Source organism: Myotis brandtii, unplaced genomic scaffold (assembly GCF_000412655.1).
Source record: "Myotis brandtii unplaced genomic scaffold, ASM41265v1 scaffold486, whole genome shotgun sequence".
Taxonomy (NCBI): Eukaryota; Metazoa; Chordata; class Mammalia; order Chiroptera; family Vespertilionidae; genus Myotis; species Myotis brandtii.
The window spans coordinates 1,588,124-1,609,963 of record NW_005368569.1 but is presented as its reverse complement, the minus strand read 5'-3'; the positions used below and the strand labels follow the sequence as shown (position 1 = coordinate 1,609,963).

The 21,840-nt window shown below is 45.4% G+C and overlaps 1 protein-coding gene across 1 annotated transcript in view; it reads left to right on the top strand.

Annotated features, from left to right (window-relative positions):
* ESRP2 (epithelial splicing regulatory protein 2) overlaps positions 1-7,066 on the top strand; it is a 9,498-nt gene extending 2,432 nt beyond the window's left edge. Inside the window, 13 exon segments of the mRNA XM_014547804.1 lie at positions 1,440-1,553; positions 1,661-1,775; positions 2,126-2,224; positions 2,456-2,510; positions 2,600-2,710; positions 2,784-2,916; positions 3,008-3,050; positions 3,215-3,516; positions 3,632-3,844; positions 3,944-4,142; positions 4,283-4,469; positions 4,752-4,917; positions 4,993-7,066. Of these exon segments, the coding sequence (XP_014403290.1) occupies positions 1,440-1,553; positions 1,661-1,775; positions 2,126-2,224; positions 2,456-2,510; positions 2,600-2,710; positions 2,784-2,916; positions 3,008-3,050; positions 3,215-3,516; positions 3,632-3,844; positions 3,944-4,142; positions 4,283-4,469; positions 4,752-4,917; positions 4,993-5,082 (1,827 nt within the window). The 3' untranslated portion in view covers positions 5,083-7,066.
* Positions 7,067-21,840: the final 14,774 nt, after the last annotated feature.

Genomic DNA, 21,840 nt, shown 5'->3' with positions numbered 1-21,840 from the left:
CAGGAGAGGCTGGAGGAGGCGAGGCCTGGCGCGCCGGGGCTAACTGGCCCGGGCGGTAGGACGGGTTCCTGTTGTTTGAAACTTTCATCGACTCCCGCGTGTGCGTGTGTCCGCGTGTGCCGGCCATTTCGGGGTGGGGGAGTTCTTCCTTCTCCGTCTTTCCAGATCCACCCTATTGAGGGGGTGGGGATGGAGGCCGCGAGACCCTTCCTAGAGTCCCCGGCCGGCGGGGGAGCCAGGCTGAGACTGAAACTGGGAACCTGCCCAGCCAGGTCTCTCAGAACAGTAGCCAGAAGCCGAAAGGGCCAAAGGGCCTTGGTCATAGGTCACTGTCCCTCCCGCCTGCGACCTCGGCCCACCCACCCGCCTGGGAGACGCTTGGGCGGGGGCGTAGGGCGGTGTCTGCCCCAGAGGCAGACGCCGCCAGGTGTAAGCTGCTCGTTGAGGCCTGCCCCAGCTGGCCGTCCAGGCGTGGGCGCTGTCCTGACCCCGCCTGGAGGCTACCTGCCTCCGGAGTGCCAAGGCCTAGGGTTGCCTCCTGGCCCTGGCTGAAGTGGGAGGCTGTTCCCATTGCTGTTTTCTCTCAATTATCTTCACTACTGCGCTCAACCCGTGTCTGGCGGTTGAGTATAATGAGTGTTAGTGCTTTACACGCACGAATTTCATTTTCCAACTCTGGTAGTTCCTGATGAGGAAATGGAAGCACAAAGATGATTCAACCTAGGCTGTTGCCGAAGGGCTTCCAGGCCAGCCCCCACCTGGGGAGTGTGCTGAAGGAGAGCTGGGTTGCCTTGCTCGGCCAGTCTCAGAGTGTGAAGTTGGCGTGGGGGAGGTTCTTGGGGCTGTGCTGAGTGCTTATACCTGTTCGCCAGCAGGGATGGAGGCTGGGGGAGGGGCTGGAGTGCCACCCCCTCTATGAGCAAACAGCTCAGTGCCAGCAGGTCGATAGGGTGTGGGTCAAAGCTCATGCTGCCCCTGGCGTCCAGGTGTGGAGCTCTGTCCTTGGAATTTCTCTGGCCCTCGGTTGGTCAGACCTAGAGGCGGGGCTGCCATTGACCATGAGCCGGATGGGCCCCAGGCAGGACTGGGCCTCTCCCACCTGTCTGAAGGTGGAGCCTGGTCAGGGACAGGTTTAACCTGCTTTGCCCCGCCCCTTCCCACCTGCTTGTCCCACTCCACCAGGTGTTTGCTCTGGCCCCACTCCAGACTCCTGGAGTGTGTGCAGTGGGGGATTGGGGGATATGTAAATGCCCCCTTTTGGCCTGGAGAAGCTGATGGTGGACTGAGGGAAAAAGGGAACTACAGAGCCAGGCCCAACAGGTATGGCCACCTACTCCCCAAGCAGGGTAGGGCTGGCCGAACATCTGGCAGAACCAGCTTTGCAGCCTGCGCCCTCTTTCTTCCTGCCTGCCCAGCTGTGAGTCTGTCTCTCTCCCCAGTTCTCACAGCTGGTGCTCGGGGATGTGGCTCTGCTGGGCGGGGGCCCCTACGTGCTCTGCACTGATGGACAGCAGCTGCTGCGACAGGTCCTGCATCCTGAGGCCTCTAGGAAGGTATGCCACTGAGGGCACAACAGGGGGCAGGGTTCTCAGGCCATCCATTGTCATGGGGGTGGGCTGCTCAGTTTCATCTATTCATCCCTGCTCACCTGTGCCCCCAGAACCTGGTACTCCCCGACACCTTCTTCTCCTTCTACGACCTCCGCAGAGAGTTCCATGTGCAGCACCCAAGCGCCCGCCTCGCCAGGGACCTCACCGTGGCCACCATGGCACAGGGTACCTGTGTCCCAGAGGGGTTAGAATAGATGGGCAGCCATAGGCTATATGTGTCTGAGTATGTGCATGCTGGTGGCTTATATGAACATACCCAATTAGCATTATCTGCTGAGTCCTTAAGTGCATGTCTGTCTGGATTGGGGCACATTTGAAAAGTAGACATGTCTACATATGTCTGGGCTGGGGGATCTGTAAGGGCATACATGAGCAGGGCCAAAACATGTGCTTGCTGGGATTCCACGTGCTTATGTAGGGGACTTGGGCCTAGGTGGGACCAGTCATAGGGCTCACGCTGATTGCCCCAAGCCTCTCCTGCTGGGATTTCCTCATTATTATTTCACTGCTCATAGAGTTGGGGCTGGAAACAGATGCCACAGAGGATGACTTTGGGGTCTGGGAAGTGAAGACAATGGTAGCTGTCATCCTCCACCTACTTGAAGGGCCCAATGGTAAGGTTCCCCTCACCATCTGGTACCCATTCTCTCTCAGGGCTGGGTGAATGCCTACCTATTAATTCCTCAAAGTCCCCTTCCCTCCCTTCCCTAGTTCTTACCTTTTCTGAGAGACCAGATGGTGGGAGCCCCTTTGTCACCTCCTCTTCAACTGTCCTCTTTTTAGAGAGTTTGGTGGGGAGATCCCCTCCACCAGACCCTGCTGACTCCCATGTCATCTCCTCTCAGATCAATTGTTTTCGAAGCCCGAGGTGATAAAGCAGAAATATGAGACGGGACCTTGGTGAGTGCAGGGCAGGGATGGGGGTGACAAGAGTAAGGCACCCTTGTTAACAGGGTAGACAGCTCTGACCCTCGGCCCTACCCCCACAGCAGCAAGGCTGAGGTGGTGGACAGTGAGACTGTGGTTCGGGCCCGTGGGCTGCCCTGGCAGTCATCAGACCAGGACGTGGCTCGCTTCTTCAAAGGACTCAACATTGCCAGGTGGGTGCAGCATGATGGTGGGCCCAGGAGGGCAGGCCTACCCAGGAGGTACTAACATAGCCTTGCTCCACAGGGGTGGTGTAGCGCTCTGCCTCAATGCCCAGGGGCGAAGAAATGGCGAGGCCCTCATCCGCTTTGTGGACAGCGAGCAGCGGGACCTAGCGTTGCAGAGACACAAGCACCACATGGGTGTCCGCTACATTGAGGTGGGCCTTTGGGCTGGGAGTGGAGCAGAGCAGAGCTGAGGCCAGCCCCCTCAGGCCTGAGACCCACGGACTGTCCCTACTGTCCCCACAGGTATATAAAGCAACAGGAGAGGAGTTTGTAAAGATCGCAGGGGGTGAGTTGTGCCCCCAGCAGCACCTAGCTCCCCCTGGTTCTTGACCCATGTCCCACTCCCCCACCACCCCTTGCCTTTCTGCTCCCCTGTGTGCCAGGTTTGGATGGGTAGTTGGAAGGGCATGAATGAAGTCAGTAGGTGACTCCCATGCCACCCTCATCAAGGCACATCACTAGAGGTGGCTCGGTTCCTGTCACGGGAAGATCAAGTGATCCTGCGGCTGCGGGGACTGCCCTTCTCAGCTGGGCCAGCAGACGTGCTCGACTTCCTGGGGCCAGAGTGCCCAGTGACGGGGGGTGCCGATGGGCTGCTCTTTGTGCGCCACCCTGACGGCAGGCCCACTGGCGATGCCTTTGCACTCTTTGCCTGTGAGGAGCTGGCACAAGCTGCACTGCGCAGGCACAAGGGCATGCTGGGTAAGCGATACATTGAACTCTTCCGGAGCACTGCAGCCGAGGTGCAGCAGGTGAGCACCCAGGGCTCCCCCACCCCCATGTGCTTCTCCAGGGTGGCCCTTTCACCCCACTCCACTCTGTGTCCCTGCCCTACTTTGCATGACCAGTTGCTGCCTTCCTTATTAGGTCCTGAACCGCTACGCTTCCAGTCCACTCCTTCCCACACTGACTGCTCCACTGCTGCCCATCCCCTTCCCAATGGTAGCTGGGACTGGGAGAGACTGTGTACGCCTCCGAGGCCTGCCCTACACAGCCACCATCGAAGACATCCTAAGCTTCCTGGGGGAGGCAGCAGCTGACATCCGGCCCCATGGTGTGCACATGGTGCTCAACCAGCAGGTGAGGCTGCTGCCAAAAGGGGACACACAGAGGAGTGTGTGGTTGGGAGTAAGGGACCCTTGCTAACAGGATTGACTGCTTATAAGATGGTGTGCACAGGGCCGGCCGTCTGGCGATGCCTTCATCCAGATGACGTCAGCAGAGCGGGCCTTAGCTGCTTCTCAGCGTTGCCATAAGAAAGTGATGAAGGAACGCTATGTGGAGGTAGTTCCCTGCTCCACAGAGGAGATGAGCCGTGTGCTGATGGGGGGCACTTTGGGCCGCAGCGGCATGTCTCCTCCACCCTGCAAACTTCCCTGTGAGTATCCCAGGGCTGGGGAAGGAGGAGGCATGTGGGTGCCAGTTATAACCTTCACTTTCTACAGTGGGGACTTCTGGCTGCCCCACCCAGGGCAGCGCCAGGCCCCCTGCAGATGTACTCTCTGCTTCTGCCTCTAGGCCTCTCGCCACCAGCCTACGCCACCTTCCAAGCCACCCCAACACTCATTCCCACTGAGACGGCAGCTCTCTATCCCTCTTCAGCACTGCTCCCAGCTGCCAGGGTGCCTGCTGCCCCCACTCCCATTGCCTACTACCCTGGGCCAGCCACTCAACTCTACATGAACTACACAGCTTACTACCCCAGGTACCCTGCTGCTAAGAGAACTGCGTAGACTTGCCCCTGTCCTGGTTTGGAGGAGGGTCATGATCCTCTTCCTGGGTCGGATAACCCACGGTCTGAAAGAAGGGAGTGAGATGCGGGCTAGCTGATGCTATCTACAAACTAGAATAGATGACATAGAGGACAGGTTTTAGAGAGGAGGAACTAAAATGAACTAAGCATAAGTCAGAGGCAAGGGAAGGAGGAGGAAAGTCTTGGTGTAGGTTGTAGGTAGGACTGTACTAAAACCCTATTTTCCCACCCTAGCCCCCCAGTCTCTCCCACCACTGTGGGCTACCTCACCACGCCCCCTGCGGCCCTGGCTTCTGCTCCTACCTCAGTGTTGTCCCAGCCAGGAGCCCTGGTCCGTATGCAGGGTGTCCCATACACAGCTGGCATGAAGGATCTGCTCAGCATCTTTCAGGCCTACCAGGTGAGTGTGACTAGGGGGTTTGGGGACCTGGCTGAGCCTAGAGCTCCCTGCCCTAAATCTCTGTTCCTTCTGCAGCTAGCCCCTGATGACTACACCAGCCTGATGCCTGTTGGTGACCCACCTCGCACTGTGCTACAGGCCCCCAAAGAGTGGGTGTGTTTGTAGGTGAGGGAGTCAGGAGGTAAGAGCTGGCTGATGTCTTCAGCTAACGTCTCTCCTGCATCCAGAGAACCAGTGCCCTCATCCTGGTGACTTCCTTCTGAAGGCACTCAGAGGAGCTCAAGCCCCAGCTCCATCCCCCCACTTACTGCTCTGCTGTTCACCCCAAAGATGATAGCTAAATCTTGCATGTAGGGCTGGGGGTGGAATGGTGCTACCCTGCTCCCAAAGGCCTGACCTAGGCCTCCTGAGTAGCACCCAGAGAGCCTTTGGTCTGTTCTGGCTGTGGCCCATGCCCACAGATACTGTGGGGAAACATCCACAGCAGGCTTGCCTTTTTTAAAATGTAAGCCCTGGTGCCTTCAATGTATGACTCCTGGGAGCTTCTGATGGTGGAGCAGAGAAACAGAGTGCTGGCCCCAGTCCCCAGGATGCTTGGACCTCAATGTCTACACTGTGCCAGGGGTGGTCCCACCTAAGGCTGCCAGCCCCTCCAGCTTGGCACAAGGAATACCAGACGGCAAAACCACAGGCTGTTTTGATGAGCTGTACTGCAGTATCCCCAGAGGACACTAGGGGGCAGGAGGCCCTCACATAAAAACTCAGGCTTGAATTTTAAAGGAGACTTTTCTGCCTACTTTTTGTGCATACCTTGGGCAGGCCAGTTGTCCTGAATTTAGCAGACACAGTGGAATGTCCTTTGCACCCATTAGAAGGTGCAGAACTGAAGCTGCATAAAGAATTTGGAACTCTACCCTCTCCAGAAAATAAACAAAGGTTCCTAACCACGTGGACTTTCTAAAAGCCAAAGTGCCCTTAGCTTTGGCCCCCAGGGTGAGGGGCTCCTCACCAGCCCCAGGCAGAGGAAAACTCAGGCAGAATTCAAGGAGACTGTTGACCTGTCATCGTTTATTATTTCAGCACTGTAACTGAGGAGCCTGAATTGCTGGCTCTTCCCTTTGTATTGTGTAAGGAGCACTGTACTCCTATAAAAGGTTTTAAAATACAAAATGTACAAGAAAACACAATCCCGAGTGCTGTAAACTGAACATCATCCATTTTATAAAATACAAGGTTTCAACTTGAGCCCATCTGAGCCTTAAAGATGACCATCTGTTCTGAGTATCAAAAACAGCTTCACAGCCAGACCCAGCAGAGCTCTGATGATAGTGACTAGCCCTGGGCAGCAGTGGGCTGCACCCCAGGGCAGCAGCACCACACGTGATCCTGGAGACAGCTGTTCCTTTTAAAGCTGTTTTCAGCCATGTTTCTCTGTGCGTCTCTAATAAGCAGAAGGCTGCTCATCCCATTCTTTAATCCAAGATCTCACACCGGCCGGAGGGGTAGGAGTAGGTGCTAGCATATGCCCAGCTGCTCAGTGCTGCTAACTAGAACCCAAATTGCATAGTCCAATGGATGTGTGCTTTAATACCACTATGTTGCACAAAAATGTAAGTCTTTATCTACAAAGCCAAAAAATATTGACTCTTACACCAAAGCTTTTACAAAGCTGATACAAAACTGCTTACATAGTATACAAAGCTCTATTTTAAAATTCAACTTTTATTTTAAATAGGAAAGCATTTCTAGTGCTACAGGCATCAAGGTATTTAAAAGGCATCAAAATTTGGTGCATAGCAACTCTGGATCATAGAGGCTTTTATTCTTGAGGACAACAAAGCAACCCCCAATGGATCCTGCAAAGAGAACTTTTGTAAGAAACCCATGTGAGGCAGCTATACCAGGGACAAAAGGGTGGAGGCAAGTCTGACCAGCTCTGTGGAACTTCATCTTATTGGCCAGCCCCCCACAACCTCCAAAGGAAGCTGTGGGCTTCCAACCATAGCCCTGAAATATCTCACTACACTACATTTTCAAAGAAAATATTAAAAAACCCAGCTCCAAGAGGACCAGAGTGATTTGCTGAAGGACAGACATTTTTTCTCAACTAGTTTTAAGGGAAAAATCTAAAACATGGTTTAAAGAGAGAGAAAAACAAACACTTCCTCATCATGGGTCAATAGCTCCTACCTGGGTGACTATAGGTGGTAGGCAATGAACAAGCTTCCTCTGCCCAGGACTCACCTGATGTCAGTAGAGAATCCTGGCATCTAGGACCCACAATCCCCTGGAATAACATCAGACCTTTAACCAGCCTAGCACACGGTCTCATATGTAGGCACTCAACAATTTTGCTTTCTGAATAAATAAAGTACATAATTTCACATGAAAACATACTACAAGCTTTGAAATGGCCCAGGCCTTGGACCAAGTAACTTATCCTATTAATGGGAGTGATAAGGATGGGGCTTGAAGAAAGCACCCAAGTTGGGCACTCCTTTGGTAGACAGCAGGCTGGAGCTTCTTGCTGGCCCCTGTCTTGAGTGCCAGCTTCACCTGCAGCAGCACCAGGGCATCTTTGGTCTGGAGGGTCAGGTTTATGATGCTACCTCATTTTTTTATTTGGCTCAAAGCCTTTTGGGGAAAAGGCTGGTTTTTAGGCCATGCAGATGGAACAGGGCAGGCCAGAATCTTTTTAGGCTGTAAACAGAATGAGGGATAAGCCTTCCGTGCCAGTATGAATCTTAAAAGCTTCCCATCTGGAGTCTTGTGCTTTCTCTGCTCTTGTTCTGAAGCATCGCTCATTTGTGCTTAGTTCCTGACACAACCTGGCCCCTGGAGATGAGTTAGAACCAGCAAAATTGCCTAAACCATCATGAGACTGGCTTCAAAGGTTACAGAGCAGCCAAAGGCTAATGCTTCCACTTACAAAAGGACACAAAAAGGAAGAGCACTTGTTTGTAGGATGGCAGGAACTTAAAGCTATGAAGCTAAAACCTCACCTTTCACAGTCACCTCATAAGTAGCTATCTTACCCAAGGCCCTGAGGGAAAAAAAGCAATTTCAACATGAAGTCAAAATGGAGAGACTGCAGGAATATCTAGAAAGTTACAAAAAGGCTGTGCTCTGGAATGTCATTTAATATTCCAACACTTCAATGATTGGAATGGTCTCTTCTCATTTTATCTAACAGTTTACTTTTGAAGAGGTATGAGCTACATTTGGCTTTATTTCCTATGATTCTATGAAAGGCTTCAGGACACATGCTGAGTTTCTGAGGCATAGGTGTGGGCTTGGACAATTTTTTTCTTTTATGTTTGCCTCTGGAAGGTTTTATCAAAAGTTCCTATTTTAAAAATATCATTAAAGCTAAAAGGTCCTTCAAATGACCACAAAGCAGTTCAAATTACTAACTCTAGCTAAGCAATGAGATCATCTACAAAAGCAGCACCTCTGAAATTAAGAGCCTGCTGCATTCACACTCAAAGCACCCATCATATAAAAGTATCCTATTCAAAAATAAAAAGCAAAGCTCATTTCCCCAAAGCTCAAACAGCCTCTGCTGTTGCTGTTCTTTTACAAAATCTACCCAAGTCCTGAGGTGGAGGACTGCTGCTTTCCCCAGTGATCCCAACTCCTGGCGCCAGTCCTGAAGGCCGCAGAGTTGGAAACCCAAGGTCCAAGGAGAGAAACATGCTGAGAAGTATATGGTGGTGGTGGATGCAAGATTGCAGCGAGCACTGTCAGAGCTCATCAGATCTTCCTAAATCCAAGGAATCGGGACCAGGGAGGGGAGCCTGCCTGCTCACCCCTGTTCCTTGGGAAACGGAAATCTGAGACATGTCTCTCCCAATTATCTCGTTCACTGAAAAACAAAAGGGAGAGTAATTAGTGACCTCTGTGTGACTGATCATGATGCTCAATGCCAATCTCTATTTCAAAGCCATTTTTCCTCTTGCCATGGCTTTCTATGAAGGTAAAGACAGTGCTTGAAACCTGCTCCTGAGCTGAATGGAAATATTCTATAGACTGTTTCAGATCCCTCATTCTCCCTTTCATTTTAGTTGGGTTGAGAAGGTGGGATGGCTGAGAAGAACAGAGAAATGTGCTTACACTCACTTGGCTCATGCTCTAGAGCAGTGGTTCTCAACCTTCCTAATGCCACGACCCTTTAATACAGTTCCTCATGTTGTGGTGACATCCAACATAAAATTATTTTCATTGCTACTTCATAACTGTAATTTTGCTACTGTTATGAATCATAATGTAAATATCTGATATGCAGGATGTATTTTCATTGTTACAAATTGAACATAATTAAAGCATAGTGATTAATCACAAAAACAATATGTAATTATATATGTTTTCCGATGGTCTTAGGTGACCCCTGTGAAAGGGTCGTTCGACCCCCAAAGGGGTCTCGACCCACAGGTTGAGAACCGCTGCTCTAGAGCAAAGGATAGGATACTTTTCATAAATGTGTTCACTTTAGGAGAGTTTTCCTTTTTTGATCTTGCAGTGCACCTCATATATAAAGTGAATGAAATGAATGCTTTGTTGAGAGTAAACCACTGGGATTTGGAGGTTATTTTGTTACCCTATGTTTATAAAAGCATCCTTTATCATGTGGGGGCATTTGTATTGTTTCTGATGCTTTCTGATTGCAGGCTCTTGGTTTTCTGTTGGTTTCCATGACTGGGAACACAGTGCTCTATGTCTAGTGCAAAGAATTTCAATCTTAAGGAACCAACATAGAAGAAAACACCCCCCCAAATAAGAAACTAGTTCTCTTGCCATGAGAACTCTGATTTGAAATGAAAATTCTTTGCTTTATCAACTAAAGATTCTATTCCCAGGCATATAATAAAAGAACTAAAAACATATCCACTTAAAAACTTGTACCCAAATGTTCATATTAGCATTATATATGACAGCCCCAATGTAAACAACCCAAATGTCTACAAAATGATGAACAGATAAACAAAATGTGGCCTATCTATACAACAGAATATTATCTATAATAATAAGAGCATAATATGCTAATTAGACCTGACAACCTCTGGACGAAGCCAGGGCTGCGAGGGAAGCCCAGGTCCTGGGTGCCAGAGGAAAGCTGGTGTCGACAGCCAGGGGAAGGAAGGCCTACTCTTATATGAATTTCGTGCATCGGGCCTCTAGTCTATATAATAAAAGCCTAAGCAATCATTACGGCGGAATGACCAGAACTACTTGTCGCAATGATGTGCACTGACCATCAGGGGGCAGATGCTCAACACAGGAGCTGCCCCCTGGTGGTCAGTGCACTCCCACAGGGCGAGCGCTGCTTAGCCAGAAACTGGGCTCACGGCTGGAGAGCATAGCAGCGGTGGCAGGAGCCTTTCCCGCCTCCACGGCAGCGCTTAGGAGCAGCGAGCCGAGCGATAAGCAGCGTGCAGGCAGGCAGTAAGGAGTGAGGGCTTCTGGACATCCCCTAAGGGGTCTCGGACTGTGAGAGGGTGAAGGCTGGGCTGAGGCCCCCCCAGTGCATGAATTTCGTGCATCGGGCCTATAGTTCAGCCATAAAAAGGAATGAAATTCTAATACATGTTACAACATGGATGAAACTTGAAAACATGCTAAGTGAAAGAAGCCAGACACAAAGGCCATATATGGTTTGATTCCATTTGTATAAAATGGCCAGAACAGGCCAATCCATATAGACAGAAAATAGGCAGTTTCCAGGACGTGTGAGAGTAACTGCTAATGTATATGGAATCTCTTTTTGGAATAATGAAAATGTTCTAAAATTAGACAGTGGTAATGGTTGCATAACTATGTGAATATACCAAAAATCACTGAATTGCACACTTTCAAGGCTGTTATAAACAAAAATAGACCAAGATAAAAAAATTCTACACTTAGAGTTTGATGTGGTTGTAGATCAAAGGAGATACAATCATTTTTAAAAAATCTTCAAGCATTAACATCTAATCTTTTTATAGTTTAGGTAGTTAAAAAAATTCTTCAAACTCATATTAATTATGGCTATAGGGAGAAGGGAACTAACATTCATTCCACAAATATTTATTGAACATCTACAGGTTAGACCAGAGGTGGGCAAACTTTTTGACTCGAGGGCCACAATGGGTTCTTAAACTGGACCAGAGGGCTGGAACAAAAGCATGGATGGAGTGTTTGTGTGAACTAATATAAATTCAAAGTAAACATCATTACATAAAAGGGTATGGTCTTTTTTTTTTTTTTAGTTTTATTCATTTCAAACGGGCTGCATCCGGCCCGAGGGCCGTAGTTTGCCCACGGCTGGGTTAGACTCTATAATTGAAATTTTATATCTTATTTCAATTAATCTTCACAATATTTAAGATCACTACTACCCTACTTTATCAGTTAACTGAGTCTTTGACAGTTCACATAATTTTTTTAGTAAATAAATGGTAGAGTCAGCTTCAAAATACCTGTCACTTTTTAGAGGCCAAAGGACTAAAGCAGGGAAATCATTTAGAAAAAGAAAATGCAAAGGACCTGTGACAAATGTGATATTAGGGGAGGGAAAGTGGGTATAGTGTGGTGATGGTAGGAAGAGGGAGAGACAAAAGGACTGACTCACCACCACCACCACCACCAACACCAACACCAAGGTTTTGAATCTAGAAAGAATGGTGCTGTCACTATTGGAAATAAGCTGAGGAGGAATTTAGAGGAGGAAGGTGGTTAGGTAGGTTACGTCTGGAATTGGAAATTAGAACATCCAACTGGAAAAATCCTGTGGGCAAAGGACTACAGTGAATGGTCAGAGCGAAGAGATTTTAGGCATCTTCATGCTAGAAACCTGGAGAATGGGCTAAGTTTTATAGTTTCACCAAAGAGCAGAAGGCTTAAAATGAGTGGGAGTAGCATTGTACTCTGATAAGATAGGACCTGAGGAAGCACATATGTAAGCAGAAGAGTTGCCTAGAAATTAGCTTTGATTTGAATACGTGCTCTGCTACTAACTCCATGTGTGTCCTTGGACTAGTTACTTCACATATCTAAGACTCCATTTCTTTTTACAATTATGGTGTTAAACTAATGAAATTTCTTTCAAGTGTAGAAGTATACTTTTATGTAAATGACAAATTTTAAAATGGCAACACTCAGAAAGGCAAAGAAATGAAGGATGAAGATTTGGTTTGATTGTGGTTAGTACTTAATGTAGAATAGTAAAGAAGTAGGAACTAGAAGCTAAAGGAATCTAATTACAAAAGTGATGATTAATCAGTGCTGGCAAGCTAGTAATCACTAATTGAGACCAGTTTTTGAAGGTATTGGTACAGACCTATGAGAGAGGGAGAGGATGCTTTTTAAGTAAATTTTCTAGACTAGGATTTATTGACTATCCATGGTGGTTTGCAAAGGATGGAATTAATCTAAACCTATTCCTGACTGTTAGAAATAACTAGCAGCTATGGAATGTAAGTTTCCATGTAAATGAAAAGTTACAAGGGTGTTTTGCATGACAAGACATCTTCTCTTCAGTTTCCTCCTAAGTGTAATGGATATTTAAAACACACACACACACACACACACACACACACACACACACACACACACACACTACCCATATAGTATTTAGTGAGAATATAAAGGGGACATAAATAGACTAAAGCAGTCCTTGGCACCTCTGTTATTTCAAACTACATAATAAACTGTTTTCAGCCCTAGCTGGTTTGGCTCAGTGGATAGAGCATCAGCCTGCGGACTGAAGAGTTCGATTCTGGTCAAGGGGACATGCCCGGGTTGCAGGTTCAATCCCCAGTAGGGGGAGTGCAGGAGGCAGCCCGATCAATGATTCTGTCTCATCGTTGATGTTATTATCTCTCCCTCTCCCTTCCTTTCTGAAATCAATAAAAATATATTTTAAAAAGAAAAGGAACAGCATTTTCAGTGTGGATTCTATGTGTGGATCTACGGGCTAGTACCACACAAAGAGGGAGCACAAGGATGGCCAATGATCTCTGTGCATGGCCTCTAACATTACTCATCATTTTAAATTATCAGTAGGCATCATGGTTTGTCTCTCAAATAGGTTGTGAGCTCCTGAAAGGCAAGGGCCTTATTACTGAGAAAACATTAATTTTTGATGACTGAATAAATGGATCCTAATTCGATACAATTACTTCGAAGTTATTTGGAGCGAGTGCACTGAAAGTTCATTAGGGTAGGAAGGGGACCAGTGAATGTGACTGAGACTAATACATGACATCTGATTTTGATTTTGATATTGTCTATTTTAGACAGGTCTCACAGCAGTGACAAAGAGCCAAACACAGAAGCAAGTACCCACCCAGGTCACATTCAAGTCACCTTTTCTTATCACTTAACAGTTCCAAAGATGGTAATTTCAGAGATGATCCAGGCAGCCACGCAAAACACCTTTTTCAATTCTTATCTCATTGTTCAAGTTTTAAAACTGCAAAGGGATTAAAAATGGTGCTTTCTCGTTACCAGAAACCACATGATGTATAGTTTTCCTGTGTTTTTATGAGGAAGTCAATGCTTCATTTTCTTGAGGATGAGTCTTTATCAAGCAATATCCACCCATTACCAAGTACACTTTGATCATAAGTATGAACCCGTCATTTCTGAAGTAGCCAAGTGGTGTCATTTAAGCAAAAGCCTGATTGAAGCTGTGCTGTTTTGTGGTTTTTTGTTTTTTAATATGCTTTTATTGCTTTTAGAGAGGAGTAAAGAGGGAGTGAGAGAGACTTCGATGGGCTGCCCCTACATGCGCTCCCCTACTGGGGATCGAGCCTGGGCACATGCCCTGACCCCAAATCGAACCAGTGACCTTTAGGTGTATGGGACAATGTTTTCTGTCTGGTGTGCCTAACCTCACTTAGTTGAAGGCACCTGGAAAGTTATTGACAGGTTAGGATTTTAAGACTACAATAAAGCCAAGATTTTCCACAAAGAAAGCACTCAAGCCAACTATACTTAGATATACTTAATACATATTAATATTGATATTAATCCTATCTAATAATAGACAAACATGGTAATTGACCATACCTTCGCTACGCCTCCCACTGAATCAGCGAGGAGATATGCAAATTAACCGCCAACAAAGATGGCGGTTAATTTGCATACGTAGGCGCGAAGCGGTGGAGCGAAGACTGAAGGCGGCTCCGGCCGGAGCAGCGAAGGCTTGAAGGTGGCTCCAGCCGGAGCAAAGGCCTGGGTCCTGGGTGCCGGAGGAAAACCGGTGCCGGCAGCCAGGGGAAGGGAAGGCCTATTACACGAATCTTTTTGTGCAACAGGCCTCTAGTATTCATATATAATAACTAGTAGATTTAAGTTCCTATAGGGCAGGGACCTACCTTGTCTATCTTTGTTCTCCACTGAATCTTTATGTACCACTTACATAAAGTGCTGAATAAAATTACTTGCCAATTTAATCTTTAATATAATCCAGAGACTTGAAAAAAACAAAACAAAAATTATGCTCATTACAGGTGAATACTGAATATGAATTTTAGGACAGGGGGTCAGAACTGTAACAAAGCAGTCCTTTACTGTCCTCTAGCAGTAACTCAAGCTCAGTGTGGTATATAAGTCTACTGCTCTCCTTCGCCCCTCACTTCTTTAGGCTGGGAGCTCTGGGTTATGCTCAGGTTACCACCTCAAGCTTCCTAAGATATCTTTCTTCTTCTTCTTTTTTTTTATTAATCCTCATCAGAGGATATTTTTCCATTGATTTTTAGAGAAAGTGAAAGGGAGAGGGAGAGACACACAGAGAAACATGGATGTGAGAGAGACACATGTATCGGCTGCCTCCACACATGCTCCCCGACCAAGGCCAGCAATTGAGCCTGCAACCAAGGTCTGTGCCCTCGACCAGAATCAAGGGACCTTTCAGTTCATGGGCCAACGCTGTATTCACTGAGCCAAACTGGTTAGGGCCTGAGACATCTTTCTAATGTGACTGACCAAAATTTGAATTTCAACTTAAGCAAGTCCAAATTATTATTGGTAAACAAATCTATGATGTAATTCATACTGTAAATCATTAAGAGTCTTGATAAATTCAATATGTAAGTTATTTCTTAAAAATACTGTTTGAAATTTCATTTTTCACTTCCTTTTGAATGTATTTGTGTATGAATTTATTGATCTACTTAAACTCTAGTCTACAAAGTATGTGAGGTGGCTTTATTTGCTTATTTATTTTTTTACCAATTTAAGATCCTATATAATAAAAGGTTAATATGCAAATCAACCAAACGGTGGAACGACCAGTCGTTATAATGCACACTGACCACCAGGGGACAGACGCTCAATGTAGGAGCTGCCCCCTGGTGATCAGTGCGCTCCCACAGGGGGAGTGCTGTTTAGCCAGAAGCCAGGCTCATGGCTGGTGAGCGCAGCGGTGGTCTTGGGAGTCTCTCCTGCCTCTGCGGCAGCACTAAGGATGTCTGACTGCTGGCTTAGGCCCACTCCCCTAAGCCACCAGTCAGACATCCCCCAAGGGCTCCCAGACTGCGAGAGGGCACAGGCCAGGCTGAGGGACCGCGCCCCCCAGTACATGAATTTTGTGCACCAGGCCTCTAGTAAGAACATAAAGAGTTATTTATGCCCCTACTAAATTTTATCATTTCCTGCTTTAAAGAGTAGAGTGAATTAAAAGCCTAAAACAAGAGTCAACAACCCTCAACAGCCATACTAAGAGGTTATGTAGGTCATAGCATTTGGCCCACTTGTGGCAACCCCCATCCTCAACTCCTACTACCCCAACACCTGGATTGCTTGTGCCACCACAACAGAAGTAGAGCCATCAACAATATGTGCTGTAGGAAAAAACACCTTTTTTTATCCAAGAAATAAGCAGTCCACTGAACAGCTATTTCTACACACAAGAATGAGGTATTTCAGTAACATCAGACCTCTTATTAGAGCTATTTCCAATGCTGAAGGATTTAGAGTTAGAGCTGACAAGTGTGGAATGGTATGAAGTCTCCCCACCAGGTGGAGAGGAGCAGGGAAACCCAGGCAGATGCTTTGTCATATACAGAAAAGTCCAAAGGTCTTTATAGCTAACAACTGAGCATCTTGAACATTTTTGTAAAGGATTTTTCGATATAATTAGACTCCATTTTATATATTTCATCTTGAAGCTGCAATGAACATAGTAAGTTTGGTAAATTTATCTTTTCTTCCCTTCCCTACACCGTAAGATTAAAGGTATATTCATTCTCTGGTAAACAATTTTATGGAGACATTATATTTTATAAAATGAAGGCTATATGTAGGTGCAATAATTTTTTGAATTTCACTTGGAGAAATGAGAAATTTGGAAGTAAAGGGATAGAAATAATTTTAAATGGGTGAAAAATCTAGTATTACTTTTGGTTTACTACTCTATAGCACAGTTTTGCTAAGATTTACTTTTAGATTATTTGATAAGTTATAAAAACACTATCTAGCCCTAGCCAGTTTGGCTCAGTGGACAGAGCATTGGCTTGCAGACTCAAGGGTCCCAAGTTCAATTCCAATCAAGGGCACATGCCCGGTTTGCCCCAGTAAGGGGCATGCAGGAGGCAGCCGAACAATGATTCTCTCCCATCATTGATGTTTTTTTCTCTCTCTTTCCTTCTCCGTCTCTCTGAAATCAATAAAAAAAATTTTTTTAATATATAAAACAAAAACAAAAGAACACCATCTAAATACATGAAATACTTAATTCACTATTTATGGCATGAGCTGAAGAATTAATTTCCATTTATCAAAATCTGATGAATTTGCCTTCACAAGCTAAAGACAGAAAAAAGTTCCTGAAAATTTAGAAGGTAACTGTTAACTGTCCTAGTTCATTCTTCTGTGGTAACTGAGTTTACCTAGTCGCATGGCCACTCAGCTACAGACTCCTTTCCCAGTTTTCCCTTTATAGCTAAGTATGGCCATGTGATTTGTTTTCTCCAATGAAATGTAAGTGAAAGTGATGTGTGCATCTTTCTCATCACTTGCTTGATAGCCTCTCCTTCCCCACCCCTTACTTTGAGCTAAAACTCAAAGTGATGACTCTACTTCTGACAATACCTAAGAAATGAAAGGAATCCCGATCTCTGAATTACCATGAGGTGCGAAAGAAACCTCCAACGTGGTTCAGTCACTGTATTTTGGGAATTCCATCATAGTAACCTAGCTTATATTATTATTTAATCTTTACCCTAGGATATGTTTTGCACTGATTTTAGAGAGAGAAAGGAGAGGGAGAGGGAGAGGGGAGAGGAGAAAGAGAGAGGGAGAGGGAAAGGGAGAGGGAGAAGGAGAGGAGAAGGAGAGGGAGAGAGAGAGAAAGAGAAACACCGATCAGTTGCCTCCCAAATATGCCCCAACCAGGGATTGAACCGGCCACATTTTGGTGTACTAGACAGTGCTCCAACCAACTGAGCCACACCAGCCAGGGCCTAGCCTATATTATTATTATTTTTTAAGCCAGCTTTAAAAATACACACACACACACACACACACACACACACACACACACACACACACACATATATATTTACTGATTTCAGAGAGCAAGGGAGAAGGATATGGAGACAGAAACATCAATGATTTCATTGATCAGTTTACCTCCTGCACGCACCCTATTGGAGATTGAGCCCAAAACAGGAGTTGAACCGTGACCTCTTGGTTCATAGGTCAGTGTTCAACCACTGTACAACACTGGCCAGGCCCTAGGTTATATAATTGATGAAAATAAAACTCACCACCAAAAGGGTAACACAGAAAGAATATTTATGTATTTTAAGCAAGAACCAAAATAACCAGTTTGAATTCTATCATGCCAGCTTTTTAATAGTTAAATTTTACCCTGAACCCTAGTCAGCCTCTAACCACAGAACAGACTGAAAATATTATGCACAATGATTGAAGATATCCTTTACTTTTAATATTAGCTTTAATACTAGTAAAGAAAAATTATGACACTTTTCCCCACCATAACTGACTGAGGGGGTGATTAGTCCTGTTATTAAGGGTCCTTTCTTTTTAAGAAACGTATGTGTGTGTTGCTATACTCAGTGTCTTTCAGATCTTTCCTCTAGAAAAGGTTAATCTCCAGGTGAGTAAACAGTACACAGGTACCTGAAAGTATATTCAAGTATCAGCAAAAACTGAAATACGAAAAAACCTCTAAAACTTTCTAATTTGGGTTAAGATATGAGATTAGAATTTTAGGATTAACAGAAGATTCTGTTATTTCTCTCTTTTTTCACGTTGTATATTTTCTCTGTATAGTCTTGTCCATTTCTATATACTGTTGACTCCCACATTTATTACCTCTAGGGGCCAAACCTGCGTTCCAGAGCCATAAATCCTAAATCCACATGACTCATTTCACCACCTGTGTTATGGATCCCATATGTTTCTTTCAACACCTTGCTCCATCAATTTTCTTTACTCTTCCATTTCTTTAATCAATCTACCCACCTCCCCTCCTGGATCCTTCTCATCGTTGCTTAAATATGGGTAAGCCTACTTCAAACAAGTAAGAAAGCAAACAAAAACCCTAGACTCCACATTACCCTCTATATCTAATTTTTTCCTTTCACTGCTTAATATCTTAAAGGAGTTATCTATACTGCCTGCTCTTTCTATGTTCTTACCTCCTGTTCATGCCTTAGTCACTCATTAATCTCTTTACCTCACATAAACACTTACCAAGATCATTGCTTCACACACAGGAAGAGCAATGGGGTAAACACTGGAAAAAATAAGTTTTAATCTTGGTTCAGCTGTGATGTAACTAGGGCAATTAATCTTTTTTCAACTGATTTTCCGAACCATAAGATGAGGAAATTAACTTAAATCCTTCCGGTTTATAACTCTTCTGGTTTTACAGATATGCAGGAATTTAGTTGCCACTTTTATTCCTTTCATAATTAGAGACAAGAATGGTGTGAGACCACGGTATGCCCTGCTTCTAGAAGTCAAGGTTTTGGTGCCCTGTTTGGTATCCTAAATATAAAGATTTGGGGTAGTGAACATGATTTCTAAGCCCCTTTCCAAATCTAAATTGCCTAGGCCCCTGCCTCACAAACACTGATTCCATTTCTGTGAAATCCTTCCAAATGGAGCCCAAAATGAACTACCAGGAGTGAAACATGGCCTACAGGGCAGGCGATCCAGGTTGCCTCTGGTATATATAATTTCCTGCTTTATTTCCATTCCATCATGCTGCCCATCAAAAAAGAATACTTGACCAGAAATGAGTAGGCTTACACACCTGATTAGCAATCCAATTTACTCAGTACCCAACCACTGAATTCATGTAGATGGGCCTCTCTTTCTGCTTTGGTTTAATAGATCCAATTAAACACTTGCCTTTTATTTAAATCCAGACTAAAATTATAAGCGTAAGTGTGAGAGCCAGAGTATGGTGAGATTTAAAGTCTTATAGTGCCAAAGATAATGAGTGGGCCTATCAAGAAGGTGCCCACATATAACCCCTCCTTTGTAACACATGCAAATCCAGCCACAGCATGCAAATACCAGACTTGGGCACAAAAACAATGACACATTTCAAACAACACTCACCCTCTAGATTCTCCAGAAAGGAACTGGACATGAGAGCTCATTGTGGTTAGGCCATTTCTCTGCTGAACCTGATGGCTGGTGTTCCAAGTCAGATATAAACTGGTCTGTGTCAAAGAAGACAATATCACTACTGAATGGAACAAACCAGAGGGTAACTTAATCTACTACATGCCCAGGCTGCTTTTTTTCTATAAGCAAGAGGAATTTAATTGTCCTTTATCTGTCAATTACTGCACAAAATGACTCCCCACATTTTACAAAATAATACAAATATTGGAGTCCAGAAAATTTAGGAGGTAATAACTGGTTTATTTTCTAAAATTAAAAGTGCAGCCCTAGCTGGTTTGGCTCAGTGAATAGAGCGTCGGCCTGTGGACTGAAGGGTCACGGGTTCAATTCCCGTCAAGGGTACATGCCGGGTTTCGGACTCAATTCCCAGTAGGGGGCATGCAGGAGGCAGCCAATCAATGATTCTGTCTCATCATTGATGTTTCTATCTCTCCCTCTCCTTTCCTCCTCTCTGAAATCAATAAAAAATATATATATTTTTAAAAAGTGCCCTCGGTTTGGCTGCTCAGTGGATAGAGCGTCGGCCTGTGGACTGAAGGGTCCCAGGTTCGATTCCAGTCAAGGGCATGTACCTTGGTTGCGGGCACATCCCCAGTAGGGAGTGTGCAGGAGGCAGCTGATCGATGTTTCTCTCTCATCAATGTTTCTAACTCTCTATCCCTCTCCCTTCCTCTCTGTAAAAAAAATCAATAAAATATATTAAAAAAAAAAAAAAAAGTGCAAGCCCTGGCCAGTAGCTCAGTTTGTTAGAGCATCATCCTGATGTGCTAAAGTTGATTCCAGGTTGAGGGCACATACAAGAATCAACCAATGAATGCATAAATGAGTGGAACAACAATTCGATGTTTCTCTCTCTCAAATCAATAAATAAAAATAAATAAATACATAAAAGTGCTACAATTTGAAAAGTTATAATGATGGTTTTCAGTGATTTAAGAGATAGATTTAGTTTTAAATAAACTAGTTTTTATTAGATTAGCTCTATTTGTAGTTTCCAAATACTCATCTACGGCTACATCAGAATTATCTGGGCACTTAATAAAAATCTAAATTCCTGGGCTCTACTTCAGACCACAAAATCAAAATATCTAAGGGTGGCCTGGCCAGTGTGGCTCAGTGTTTGAACGTGGACCCAGGAACAAGAAGGTCACCAGTTTGATTCATGGTCAGGGCACATGCCCAGGTTGCAGACTCAATCCTCAGTGGGGGACACGCAGGAGGTAGCCGACTGATGTTTCTCTCTCATCTCATCGATGTTTCTTTCTATCCCTATCTAAAAATCAATAAAAACATATTTTTAAAAATGTCTAAGGGTAGCCCTGGCTGGTGTGCTCAGTGGTTAGAACGTCGGCCTCCACACCCAAGGGTCGAGGGTTCGATTCCGCTTAAGGGCATGTACCTGGGTTGCAGGTCCCACCTCTAGCCCTGGTTGGGGATCAGGCAGAGGCAACCAATCGAGATGTCTCTGTCACATCATGTTTCTCTTTCTCCCTTCCCTCCCCTCTCTAAAATTCAATGGAAAAATATCCTCGGGTGAGGATTTTAAAAAAATGCCTAAGGGTAGGAGCTCAGAAAAACTATATGCACAGGAAAAGTTGGGGGGTGGGGTGGTCACAGAGGAATATTTTTAAACTAAAGTTCACATCCGTTAGCGCAGTGGTTCTCAACCTTCTGGCCCTTTATTTTTTAATTTTTTAAGGCACATACAAGTTCTAAAATTCAAGAGAGGAAGGGAGAGAGATAGAGAGTTAGAAACATCGATGAGAGAGAAACATCAATCAGCTGCCTCCTGGACATCTCCTACTGGGGATGTGCCCGCAACCCAGGTACATGCCCTTGCCCGGAATCGAACCTGGGACCCTTCAGTCCGCAGGCCGACACTCCATCCACTGAGCCAAACTGGTTTTGGCTCTTCTGGCCCTTTAAATACAGTTCCTCATGTTGTGACCCAATCATAAAATTATTTTCGTTGCTACTTCATAACTGTAATGTTGCTACTGTTATGAATCGTAATGTAAATATCTGATATGCAGGATGGTCTTAGGCGAGCCCTGTGAAAGGGTCGTTCGACCGCCAAAGGGGTCGCGACCCACAGGTTGAGAACCCCTGCATTAGCAGGTTATGAAATCCATTCAGCAAACTAAAAATCAGTATTTTAAAAAGAGAACAAAGTAGAAGACAGCAGTCTGCATTTTGTAAAAATACCGATTAAGAATTGGTTTTTGAGCCCTAGCTGGTTTGGCTCAGTAGATAGAGTGTTGGCCTGCGGACTGAATG